We start from the raw sequence: 13,554 nt of genomic DNA, 5'->3' as shown, positions 1-13,554 counted from the left end.
TCTGTTGCTGCCCTAGTCCTGCCTTGGCTATGCGGGAGATCGTGCTCACCCAAACCGGGCAGTGTGGGAACCAGATCAGTGCAAAGGTTGGCAGCTGGGGCTCTGAGGTCCCAGCTCATGCCCGCAGGGTGGCCAGTGAAGATGTTGGCAGTGGAGGGTGTGGTGCCTCTGCATTGCCATCCCTGGGCTCCCTGCCTTGGATGCAGTAGATCTGGGTGGCTGGCGAGGCTGCCAGGGTGAACACCAAGGGTCCCAGCGGTCTAAGGGTGGGGATGGAAGTGGGAGATGGACTGGGGCAACTCCAGCTCCCTGAGCTCCATGACTCAGCCCTGGCCTGTCTGGCCTCTTGCATCTCTTGCAGTTCTGGGAGGTGATCTCTGATGAACGTGGCATCGACCCCGTTGGCACCTACCATGGGACAGTGACCTGCAGCAGGAACGCATCAATGTGTACTACAACGAGGCCAGGGGTGAGACCCCAGTCTTTCCCCGACCACCCTCCTGGGAATGCCAGCCCTCTCCTCACTGATGCCCTTGTGTTCCCTTCAGGTGGCAGGTATGTGGCCTGCGCTATCCTCGTGGATCTGGAGCCGGGCACCACGGACTCTGTGAGCTCAGGGCCCTTCGGGCAGATCTTCAGGCCAAACAACATCTTTGGTGAGCTGTGGATGAGGACTGGGATGCGGCTCCTTAGCCAGGGCAGCTCAAAGTCAGTGAGTGCCCCAAGGTCATCTCTGAGAACTGTGGAACCGGGGCCCCTGAACACCCTCCCATCCTCTGAATTACTCAATCTCTCTCTCCTAAATGGGCTTTGGGGGAGGAAGGCCCAGCTGTCTCCTCAAGGTGAGGAGCTACTGATGTGATCTCCCTGCAGGGAGCTGAGCTGGGGCGGTGACTACAGCCTTCGCTGGGAACGGGCAGGAGCCACGTGCAGCGAGTCTCTTGTTTGGCTCCTGATCTAGGTGCTAACAGGCAGCTGTCTCAGGTTTGGTTCCTGATGTAGATTCTAACAGGCAAGGCTGCTGTCCTGTAACTTTAGGGGCAAGGGTTTCATTTGCTCCACCTGCAGGGTGATTGGTGCTTTTTGCATTGTGGTTGTGACCACCGATGACCATATACCTGGCCATCGAGTGACTGACTGTACTGCCTTACAGGTCAGTGTGGGGCCGGGAACAACTGGGCCAAGGGGTACTACACAGAAGGCGCAGAGCTGATGGAGTCGGTGATGGATGTTGTGAGAAAAGAAGCTGAGAGCTGTGATTGCCTGCAGGGTTTCCAGCTGACCCACTCCCTGGGTGGGGGGACTGGGTCTGGGATGGGTACCCTTCTCATGGGCAAAATTCGGGAGGAGTACCCAGACAGGATCATAAACACTTTCAGCGTCCTGCCCTCGCCCAAGGTGTCAGACACCGTGGTGGAGCCCTACAATGCCACCCTCTCCGTCCACCAGCTCATAGAAAATGCAGACGAGACGTTCTGCATTGATAACGAAGCGCTCTATAACATCTGTTCCAGGACCTTAAAACTGACCACACCTACCTACAGTGACCTGAATCACCTGGTGTCTGCTACCATGAGTGGGGTCACCACGTGCCTGCGCTTCCCGGGCAGCTGAATGCTGACCTGAGGAAGCTGGCCGTGAACATGGTTCCATTTCCCCGGCTGCACTTCTTCATGCCCGGCTTTGCCCCACTAACCAGCGGGGGCAGGCAGCAGTACCGGGCCCTGACCGTGGCTGAGCTCACTCAGCAGCTCTTTGATGCTAAGAATATGATGGCCGCCTGTGACCCCCATCACGGCCGCTACCTAACCGTGGCTGCCATTTTTAGAGGTCGCATGTCCATGAGGGAGGTGGATGAGCAAATGTTCAACATTCAAAATAAGAACAGCAGCTACTTTGCTGAATGGCTTCCTCACAACGTGAAAACAGCCGTCTGTGACATCCCACCCCGGGGGCTAAAAATGTCAGCCACCTTCATTGGTAACAACACAGCGATCCAAGAGCTCTTCAAACGCATCTCTGAGCAGTTTACAGCTATGTTCAGGCGCAAGGCCTTCCTGCACTGGTACACGGGCGAGGGCATGGATGAGATGGAGTTCACCGAGGCCGAGAGCAACCTTAATGACCTGGTGTCAGAATACCAGCAATGCCAAGACGCCACAGCTGAGGAGGAGGAGTTTGAGGAGTGTGCGGAGGAGGAGGAGGTAGCCTAGAAGCTTCCTTTTCTAGATAAAGGGGGAAGTAGTGTGAATTTTTTTAGTGTGTTATGATAGCCGTTGTCACTACACACTTGAGTCTTTACATCTCCTGCATTTTAAAGCATTTTCATAGCAAGTAGTTTGACCTAATAAAATATTTTCATAGCATCTGGTTTCACCTCCAGCTTCTTTCTATAGGCCCTCTGGGTACTACTTTCAGATGGGCATACTTCTTCCGGATGGGCATAGTGGTCCTGCAAGGCTGCAGCTGTCTTGGGCTTCTCACATCCTGGGAACAAGCATTCCAGTGGCTCCTGGAGGGGGTCAGCATGGGCTGTGGACATGGCAGGCAGGCTTCATGCAAACTTGGGGCTGGCCTGGACCTTGGACAGCTACTTAGTGGGAAACCCGTTTCTGAGGGCAAACCTTGGTTTATCCTATTTACTGAACTTCCAGGGGACCAGCTGGGCCTCTGTTTCTGGAATTTTGTAAGTGGTTAGTGGCCCTGGTGGATGATGTTCCCCACATATCATCTCAGGGTAGGACTGTAGTCAGACAGTTGGCCCTGAACCAGCAATGAAGGGTGGGCAAGTAGGGTTCCAGCCACCCGCTCACCATAGCGGCCTGGGTGTGTCTGTGGCCTCATTCTCTTAAGGAGGTGGGCCGGGGTATCTAGCAGGGGCTAGTGGGCAGGAATTAAGCCCACCATCTACTCACATGCAGTGAACCCCATATGGAAGGGGATTGGGTCCTGAAGGCCGTAGGGTACAGTTGCTGGCCTGCATACTTGGGGTAGTATCTCTCCAAAGGCACAGATGGGGTTTCTGAACGGGGCCTGGGAAGACAGGCAGGTGCTCACAAGTGCCGTTTTCCCCACTGGCAACCAGTGAGGAAACAAATGCCTGCACGGAGGTCTGACCTGCCCCAGTCTGCAGGGCTGATGTTCTCTGGAAAGGTGGCTAATGGGCGTTCTCCTGTCTGTCCCCCACTCCAAAACTTCAGGGCAATAATAATCCAAGATTGTCAGGATGAGACTGGTGAGGGTGGCACCTTTGGGGATGGGTTCTTTAGCCCGGCAGAGTCTCTTCCCCAGGCTTCTCAGGAGCCTGGACTTCAAGACCTGCTTCGAGGAAGCTGTCAAATAAGATGTGTGCATGAGCTGGGTGCTGGCAGCATGCCAGGACAGTGCTCTTCTACGTGGCTCTTGTAGAACTTGTCCATGGCCTGTGTGATGACATCTTGGTAGTTCTCCACCCACTCATATCAGACAGGACAAAGCCAGTATAGCCATGGGGTGGGTAGAAGTACAGGATTCACTCCAGGTCCCCCGGGCACACCCACCTGCCTGTCAGGGAAAACAGGCGAGGCTCCTCTTTTTATTGTCTGAATGTTGACAATGGGCTACTGGGGGCAAATGAGAGCAGGCAAAGAGGATCATACCTCATCTTGAAAGAAGTGGCTCCTGGAAGTAGCAGCGAGGTGGGAGAGGTCCCCCATGCTCCCCCAACCTGTTCTTGGAGCAGGAAAAAGGGGCCTCTCTGACAGCCCTCTTCAGTGGCTTTCACTGTTTGAGGGGTATCCTTGCCCAGCCCAGGCACACACCCACTTGAGATGACCTTGCATGGATCCAGTTGGGAAGGTTCAGCTGCAGCAACCACCGGAACCTGCTCATACCTAGTGTCTGCACTCAAGCATGGGGTCAGATGCGCCTTCCTCCTGTAGCAGTAGTGGTACAGCCAGAGTGGCAGGGGGGCAAGTCACTACTGCAATTCTCACCTGAGTCTAGGGGTTGGGATTGGTACCCACGTATTTCCCAATTACCTGGTTCCATCTGAGGATTTTATGGATAGGAGTGGTGCTCTTTCAGGCATCGTATCCATATGCTAGCTACAGGTTTGGGTTTCCAAAGTTTCTAGAGTCCCCCTTCCAGCCTGGCAAGCATGGCGAATAACAGGGGAAGTGCCTTAAGCCTGAAGGCAGCAGTACCTGTCTGGGTATGTTCCCTACCCCTGGTGTCCTCTGGCCCCTAGTTGTTTACTTCCTTGGGTGAGAGTCAGCTTAGGATCTCAATATTTTTGTAGGACTTCAGAACTGTACAGACAGAGGCCAAGGGGAGCAGCATCTGGAACCGGCAGCTAACCAGTGTAGTGGGGGTCATACGACTCAGCTTGGTTTCAGCAGGGAATTCAGGGAGGTTTGGATTTGCTGAAGCCCTAGATGAGCTTGGGCTTGGATATGGAAATGACGTGGAGCAGGGGCCCTTCTGCACGCTGGAGTCTTTGCGTAGTTGTACCCTGGTACATCCACAGGTGTTCCCCACCTGGAGTGCAGCTGTGGATAGAAGCTGGCATAGTTGTGGAGGGAAGAGGAGGAGGAAGCAGGATGAGTCTCCAGGGCAGCCCCAGCAGCCAGGAAGGGACTCTGCAAGTGAGATGCAGATCCGGCCTGTGGGCCACTGAGCAGCTGCTTGGGCGGCTGCAGATCACCTGACCTCTGCTCACCAGGAAATGGGAGTTGCAGCAGCACTTACCTTCTGGGACTCCTGCAACTTGAAGGGAGAGCATACATCATGTGCTGAGAACGCACCTGACTCAGGCAAGCTTCTCCAACAGCACCGCATCAGATTAGCATCCAACCTGTATAGGACAGCACCAGAACTCCCTATTCCTCATTGCAACTGTAATAAAAGGGAGTCTCTGTCCTAGGAGAGCAAGCACAGGCATATTTGTGCAGTGGGCACATGACCCAGGTCGGGGAAAGGTCCTTGGATACATGCTGGTTTCACCAGGAATCTGTGGTGTGGGTTTGGCCTCGACTCCTGTACCCCTGGAGGCCAGTAGCCCCCTGTATGGGACCAGGACTGGGAGGTGAGCGGGTGGGCCGAGCTTTGAGGGAAGCCATTTTTTGGCCTCACGGGAAGGTGGTTGTTGATGGTTCGGTTTTGCAGGGCCTGTGTGATCACCCAAGGAGTGCAAATTGCCTTTAAAAAAAAAAAAGCCAAAATGGACACAAGCTCACCAGTTGCAAAGGTGAGGAATGCTGGTAGTCGTCCTCACCTGCCTTTTCCCCAGAAGTAAGTGGTGTTCAGAGGTGGATTTGGTTCCTTCCCAGCCTTTCCCCTTTGCATGTAGCTGTGTGCCTATGCTTAGGTGTGTACTCACACATGTTTCCTGGCGAGGTTACTTTTTTGTTTTGGGGGGAATAACTGGTGACGCAGCCTGGCATTTGCTAACCTTGTCTTTTAGTGTGGAGTCCTTTATAGAGTGGGCATCGGGTACTTACTAGCTGGCCTTAGCTGTTTGGCTGCCCCAGTTTCTGCTCTTCACAGACATGCTGGCCACCCAGTGTGACATTCAGTGGTATTGTTCACAGCTAGTATGATGAGACTAGTGAATAAGCTTGCAATTCCTTGGCAAGGAAATGAATGGTAGGTTAAAAAGAGCTTCAAATAAAAATTAATGGCAGAATAGCAGGATAAGACGTTGGATATATTCTTTAAAGAAGTTCCTTTGTTATGGATGCATAGTATTCCATGGTGTATATGTGCCATATTTTCTTTAGCCAGTTTCTTTTACAGACTTTGCCAGAGAGTGTGGAGATCAATACTCCCAGAGGCAAGACCAGGTTAGCAGTGAAAGGGTGGGGGAGTTCCAGTGTTTAAAAAGTCCTTCTCTTACATCAGTAACACTTCAGTCCATTCTTAGCCCTACTTTTGCTTTGTCAATGCGGCCTTGGTTTCATGACCATAGGTAAATGTCCCCTCCAAGCATTTCTTTTTCTTTGCCCTCCAGCTGTTAGTGACAGACCTTGCTTTAATAAGAAGCAAGAGGTAGGGCAGGAATTTCTCATCACACTGTGGGTGCATGTCTTGTGTGCATGTGTGCAGAAGTATGTGCTTGATTTGCTCCTGAAATTTTTGAAGTGAGCCTATGATCAAAAGCCAGACATTACAGTGTTAAGCAAGTGGCCTGTGATTCTGAGTTACCTTTGTCAGCTTTCCTTTCTCAAGGTGCTGAAAGAAGACATGTTTCCTTGCTTTCTAAAAAACCTCGGTTAGGCATGAAGGGGAGAACCAACTGATTATAGGGAACTGTTAGTTTTCAAAAGGCCTCATTGCCAGTGGAAAGGGGAGAAAGAGAAAAAAATGACCCTGCAGAAAGCAAATGCTCTGATGATTCATGCATTACTTGCCATTTTTTTGCATAAGGACTAAAAACTAAACACTGCTTGTGGCTCAGAATTTCTCAGGGGGAAAGGATAAAAGGTTATTTTCCTCTAAGGACAACACCTAATATTTGCACCACAGGGTGAAGTCATTTTCACAAGCATTATTTTGTTTGCCCATCTTCATCCTCAGGCTGAATTAGACTTTACATTTCATTTTTGACTGAATCTGTCTCTGCTTGAGCAGTGGTTGGTAGAGGTCCTTCGCATCCCTTGTTAGTTGTATTTCTAGGTATTTTATTCTCTGAGTAGCAATTGTGAATGGGAGTTCACATGATTTCGCTCTCTTATGGCTACTACGGGTGTATAGGAATGCTTGTGATTTTTACACATTGATTTTGTATCCTGAGACTTCGCTGAAGTTGCTTATCAGTTTAAGGAGATTTTGGGCTGAGACAATGAGGTCTTCTAAATGTGCAATCATGTCATCTGCAAGTAGAGAAAACTTGACTTCCTCTTTTCCTAATCGAATGCCCTTTATTTCTTTTTCTTGCCTGATTGCCTGGGCCAGAACTTCAATACTATGTTGAATAGGAGTGATGAGAGAGGGCTGACAGAAGTTTTCTGAGTGACCCAGAAAGTCCTCAGTATGAGATAATGCAATGGGGGATGCAGTGAATCCATTACATCTCTGCTGGAATTGCTTTCTGGAGACTTTGAGATGTCAGGGTTGAAATGTCACACAGGAAGTCACTGGGCTGGTAGATAACTAGAAGAGGGGGAGAGTTAGTCCTGATTTTGTACCTTGGTTCTGCCATTTACCAGTTCTGCTGCTCTTGCTAGGGAGATTGTGTTAACATACTAGCACCAATAGTAATCACTGAAGGTTATGAGTTCTATATAGTAAGTAGCATTTGCCTCATTTTATAGAAGAGGATACAGCGTCAGAAAAGTTAGTTGCTTTCCCTAAGTTCCCTGGACACATTTGTTACCTGGATGCAAACTCAGGCTCTGTGATGCCACGCCCTGTGAGAATTCCATCACATCATCACTGTCTTCCCCAAATGGGTTTGGCCATAATTAGACACAGGAGAGACCCGTTGTTAGGAAACCATAGCCACATCAAGGAGTGGTTTGGACTCTCAGCATGCTGCCCACTGGTAAAGCTCGCATGTGTTCTGTTGAGTGGTTTATATAACTTAAAAAGACCCAGTGATAGTGCTTCGATGTTGACCAATAACAACAAAACTCTTCTGTTCTCTTTTGTCTTGTATTCTCTCTCACATTCTGTGCTCTGATTAGTAGCGGAATCTCTCATTCCTACCAGACGATTCAATTCAGGTAAACAAGTATATTTGTTTGTAGCATTACCACCACTCCAATTCTCGGTAAGAAAGGGAGAACTGAGCCGTCTTCCATAGATTATTGGAGAGAGTACTGTGACAATGCACTTACAGTGCTTAACACAGTGCCTGGGACAGAACAGCACCTTTTATCAGTCATAACTCTTATTAGTGCCGTTTTAAACTAGCTGTGCTTGCAAGTATGTCACTTGGCCTCAAACCTTCACAACTAGCTGCCGATGTATCTGCAGCAACACCCAGCTCCAGTGCACACAATTTCTAAAGTGTCTGATGTCAGGGTTTTGGATGTAAAGATCGCTCACTTTTTTCTCTTTCTCAGAATTGGTCTCTGCTTTCTTTTCCCACGACTACTTGCATTTTTAAGATAATTTAAAAATGCAAAGTGGTTTTGCCTCAGAAGTATCATAAGTATAAAATAATAATGCCAGACTCATCTTGGAAATCTTATTATACCCTCTCTAAAGGCAAATATCTGTTTATTCAGGTCCAGCCCTTCACTGAGAGGCAATGAGATTTAAGCCCCTTGCCCATGTCTCAGGGCCTGTTCGATCTTAGAAGAGAAGCTCCTCCCTGTGATTCCCAAGGCAGACAGTGGTGAATTAATTCTAATGAACATGGAACAGTCAGCCCATTTGTGTCCCTGGGATGTGACCCAGGGGGTTAATCTCCCATCTCCTGGTTGATTGCTTTCATGCTCAGGCTGAATTAAATCTCAGTTTTCACTTTTGATTGAATCTGTCTTTGCTGACAGAAATTTTCTTGGCAACTCAGAAAGTCCTCAGGATAAGAGTATATGATGGAGGATGCAGTGAATCCATAACATCTCTGCTATACTTTCTGGAGATTTTGAGATGTCAGGATTGAAATGTCACATGAAGTCACTGGACAGGTAGATAGCTGAAGAAATGGCCCCATGAAGGCATTGTTTATCTCGTTCCAAACATATCTGGCTCCTTTTGAGAGGCAAATAAGGGAGGAAGAGAGTTATTCCTGAATTTGTACCCTGGTTGTGCCACTTACCAGCTCTGCTGCTCTTGCTAGGAAGATCATGTTAAAATATCAACACCAATAATATCACTGAATGTTATGAGTCATTTTATCCTCACTACCCAAAATGTGGTTCTTGGGCCAGCAGCATTGTTATTTCCTGGATGCTTGCAAGAAATGTAGCCTCTCAGGCTACACCCCAAATTACTTAGAAATTCTGATTAAATGAAGAAGAATAGGCATCTAATCAAATCCTCTGAGTAATTTGTATGCTCTGGACAGTTTGATAATTGCACTTGCAATTATCTCATTTCTTCCTCAATGATACTAAAGATACTCATTTTGTAAACTCTATCTCCTGATAATACTAAACACTACCCTGCTTTACGTGGAAGGAAACTGAGGCTCAGAGAGGTCAAATGGCTTGCTCAATATCATACAACCAGAAAGAGGGTTTGAAGCTATGTTCTCACCAAAGCAGATACTCTTAACCACTATGCAGTTGGGAGACTTAAATAAGATGCTAAGTATCCATCATTCAGCAGAGTACCTGGCCCACCATAGATGGATGATACATGCTGGTAACCTTCTCTGTTACTTCTCTTTCTCTGTTCTGGTTATTTTCAGACTTCCAGATGCTCCCTTGCCATGGCATTGATGTTGGTCCACCCTAGATAAGAGAGGCCCTAACTAAGTTCCTGGCTCCCCCTTGACTAGGGCAGTGATTCTTGACTGTGCCTTGGAGGGAGTGATGTCTGTTTTCCCTCTGGATCCTAGAGGGTATCCTAAAGGGTGTTGCCAGCCCCTCTTCTTCTCTTCATCCCCAATGAAAAGAACTTGATGATGTTTGCTCCTGACCATGAAGCTGGGAATGAAAGCAATGCCCTGATAGGCTGGCTGGCATCTTGTTCTCTTCCTCTTGACAGGTATCATGGATTTTCCTAGAGCAGACATGGCATGAGTTCATGATTTTCATCCTTTATTTATTTTGGTCCTGGGAGTTGCATAAATGGACTGGTCTTTGTCGAGGGGACTTCTGGTTTCACACTTTATTTTTATTTGGAAAAATAAAGGGTTCTGATTTATAGAAAGCTTATTTCTAAAAAGGATGAGCATGTTCATAGTTAACCAGTTGCCATGTTTTTGGTTTCTCAGTAATAAGTATGTTAAATCATACAGGACAGGAGAATGGTAGAAGGATTGAAAGACAAACATGAAATCTTTTGACAGGTAAATAAGGATGGAGGAAGGGGAGGAGAGTTAGTTTTGTTAAATAAACAGGAGTATAATTGAGTTACACATTCCTATCATTTCTAGACCCAATTTTTCAACCAGATGTAGCTCAGATCTTATTAGGTGTTCCTTAGAAGACAGAGCAGATCTAGAGCCTGTGATATTCACACCACCTAGTCAACCTTATCTCAGGCTTTAGACATGAGTACGTGGTGAGGAAATGCTTTGGGACAAGATGGAAAACTCCTGGGGCAGCTGGGTGAAGATTATAGTGAATCAGATTATTGAAGTAGCTTCTCTCATTTGATTAATATCCTTGACAAGGAGGTTAGGGAACTGACGGTAAGTGTATTTGTGACTACATTTTAGGGAAAGAGGTCTGAAATCAGGAGAAGACAGGAGAATGTGCATACATTCTCTTTGGAGAGCCTATTGTCTGTAACAGAAAATATGTTAGTTATTTATTGTTACATAATGAATCTCCTCAAAAACTAAGTGACTTAAACAGCAACAAATGCTTATTATAACACAGTTTGTGTGTCAGAAATTCAGGAGTGATTTAGCTGCATGGTTCTGGCTTAGGGTCTGTCCTGGAGTTATAGTCCAGATGTTGGCAAGGACTGCAATCTCTGAAAATTTAAATGAAATTTCTAACGGGACCAGAAGAACCATTGCTAACTCACATAACTGGAGATACTGTCTCTTGGCAAGATGCCTCTGCTCCTTGGACATTTGGGAACCCTTTGGAGTGTCTTGAGTGTCCTCACAACCTTGTGTCTGCCTTCCCTTAGAGCACACGTTTCAAAAGAACAAGAAAACAGCTGCAATCTCTTTTATGACCTAGCCTCAGAAGTCACATGTTGCCATTGCCACAATATCCTATTGGTTATACAAGTCAGCCCTCTTTCATGTGAGACAAAATTATACAAGAATGTGAATACTGGTAGGCGGGAATCACTGGGGGCCATCTTTGACGCTGGATCTCATAAAAGATAATATATAATTATTTAGGGACTGGGGCAAGTGGGGCATTCTGGGTTCGTAATACTCTCCTTAATTGTGTGATCTTAGATCATTTGGAATCTCTTGGTCTCTGCTTCTTAATCTCTAAAAACATTAGAATGATCTCAAATACTCTAATGCTATGGGATTTTGGTCTGATGGAAAGGTAGAAAACTTGCCACCTGAGGACCTCAGTTTGAAGTCCAACTCTCTCTCACTTGCTGGAAGGTCTAACGCAAGTCACTCCCAGTTCTGAAAAATGGATTTTTGATCTGCCAAGTGGGGATGGTCCTGAGGATTAAAAGAGATAATGGATGTGGAAGTGTTTTAAAAATTTAAGTTCTATGCACTCGTAAGATGTTTTATTTCCTCATAAAAAAGCTGAAGTAAAGGAAGCCAGAAGGAAGTATCATTTTATTTTCATTGCATTAAATGAAAATAAAATTACCTTCTACTCTTCAATGAATTATGAGCCCTGGAAACAGGCTTTTCTATCTGCAAGCTAGACTGTGATCTTTTGAGTTATGCCAGGTGATTATGAGGGAATGTGTTCTCTTTCTGGGTCCGTGAGGGGGCATAGCTTTAAGGGCAAGAATTTCCCAGTGCCATGCCCTGCTCCCATTTCTCTCCATCCAGGAGATTCAAATGTTTATGTTTGAATTTCACAGGAAGGGGAAGAAACTAAAAGTCAATCACTCCAGAGGAAGTTCTAAGAAACTCCTTTCATTGGCTCAGCGTCTTGGAGAAGGTGGGGGTTTCTCCCAGGATAAAAGTCCATGCTCCCTCACCTGCACTGGATTTCCAACTTTCTGGAATCCCCTCCCACATGGTAGGAGGTCCCTCTGGGATTTCCCCTCTGGAATTCCCTTCCACACTCTTTGTGGAAGCCTTTCTCTTCTCCTTTCCTTCTCTTTTCTCTACCTAAATAAAATCACCTTTCTGCAACACCATCTTTGGTCCAGAATTTAACTTTGCAAGCATACAGTGCAGCTGAAGCAGTCCCACTGCTTATTCTTTAAGAGGTTGGAGGTCAAGAACCCACAACATCCAAGAAGAAACCTGGTTATAGTTATTATAATAGAAACTAAAAGCCATATTATTTCACATGTATGCTTTACAACTTAAAAAGAGCTTTACTGACATGTTATTTAGGCCTCATTTTTTTTTTTTTTTTTTTTTTGCCAGCATAAAATACCTTTTTTATGAAGGTACTTTTTAAACAAGTAGTTTTTAGGAATGTGAATGTATGATTTTGGAAACTTCATGCTGATTGTTATTTTTAGGATTGCTTATCACCCTCACCCATGAAGTGGGTAAAGTTGGTCAAGTAGATCTCCTCCTTATCTTTCACACATGAGTAATTTGGATCTCAGAAAAGCTAAGTGGCTTATCAAAGACTCAGAGCCACTCAGGATGAATCTGTAAAGGCACATCTTATGTCTGTGGCTATTTTGTTTTACTTTAAAAACTGCTTTAAACCACTGAGATGAAAATGACAACCAAACTAATCAAAATCATTATTAAATTCTATAAATCCATCTTACGTTCTTTCCTGATGCCAAGTACTAGAGTCATAAAGATGAATGAAATGTGGTTTCTCATCTTGTGTAGCTGACTCACTGGTGGAGATGGCGGATAAGGCTAGACATGCAGGTAAATAATTTCAAGATAGTATGATACATCTCACTGTAGAAGTTTATTAAAAAGTATGTGCCCTGGGGGAAAAACCAAAGACCCAAACATGATCTTCTGATTGAAGTTGTAAGAAAGGGAGCGGGGGGCCTTAAGCTGTATGGTAGAGGCAGGAAGGGAGTTGTTGAGTAGATTATGCTGGGCATCACACAGTGTGCAGAACTGTGTTAGGGTTAGGGTTAGGGTTAGGGTTAAGGTTTAGGATTAGGGTTAAAGGTTAGGGGTTAGGGGTTAGGGGTTAGGGTAGGGTTAGATAGATTTTATTTATAAAACTGCAGGGAAAGAGAGACTCCAGTGTAGAGCTGGGCTCAATTCCAAATACAACCAGAACAAGTGGACATTTTTAGCTAAAAAACAAAATATAGGCTTGGGGAACATGGATGGATGGAAACTTGACAAGAGGAGACATCAAGTCTGGGAGGAGTCTGGCTGAACTGACCTGATGGTATCCTTACCAGAGGCAGGCAGGTAGGCAGTTAGGCATCACCTGGGGAATGATGGAGGTGAGGAGTTTAATCAGATGCCAGGTATCAGGGGTAAGGAATTCTCTCCTAAACCTTCTTAACAGTACTCCTATTAAAACTCCATTATGCAGGGAAGTACATGACAGGCCTTGTTGGGTAGAAGGCCCAAGAGAGCATGGTTAAAGTTTGGTCAAGCAAAGAATCTTGATTGGTGTCTTGGCTTGGCTTCTTGGAGTTTTCTGGATCTCTGTTTCAATGTCTTTTGTAATTTTTAGAAAACTTTGAGCCATCATATCTTCAAGTTTTCATTCTGACCTATTTGTTTCCTACTTCTGGGCCTCAATCATATGTGCGTTAGTGTGCTTGATAGCACTCGGGCTCTTGGATACTGTTTTTTTGTTTGTTTATGTGTTTGTGTTTCATTGTGGGTCATTTTACTGGCCTATCAAA

The 13,554-nt window shown here is 46.3% G+C and overlaps 1 protein-coding gene across 1 annotated transcript; it reads left to right on the top strand.

Annotated features, from left to right (window-relative positions):
* The first annotated feature begins 1,158 nt into the window (after positions 1-1,158).
* Positions 1,159-2,253, top strand: LOC141584117 (tubulin beta-8 chain-like). Its single transcript, XM_074397063.1, is given in 2 exon segments — positions 1,159-1,606; positions 1,609-2,253. Coding segments are annotated over 2 exon segments (999 nt in total). The 5' UTR covers positions 1,159-1,212; the 3' UTR covers positions 2,214-2,253.
* The last annotated feature ends 11,301 nt before the right edge of the window (positions 2,254-13,554 follow it).

This window comes from Saimiri boliviensis, chromosome 4, assembly GCF_048565385.1.
Source record: "Saimiri boliviensis isolate mSaiBol1 chromosome 4, mSaiBol1.pri, whole genome shotgun sequence".
NCBI classification, from domain to species: domain Eukaryota; kingdom Metazoa; phylum Chordata; class Mammalia; order Primates; family Cebidae; genus Saimiri; species Saimiri boliviensis.
Note: the sequence above shows the minus strand (reverse complement) of the source record. Positions and strands in the feature narration are given on the sequence as shown.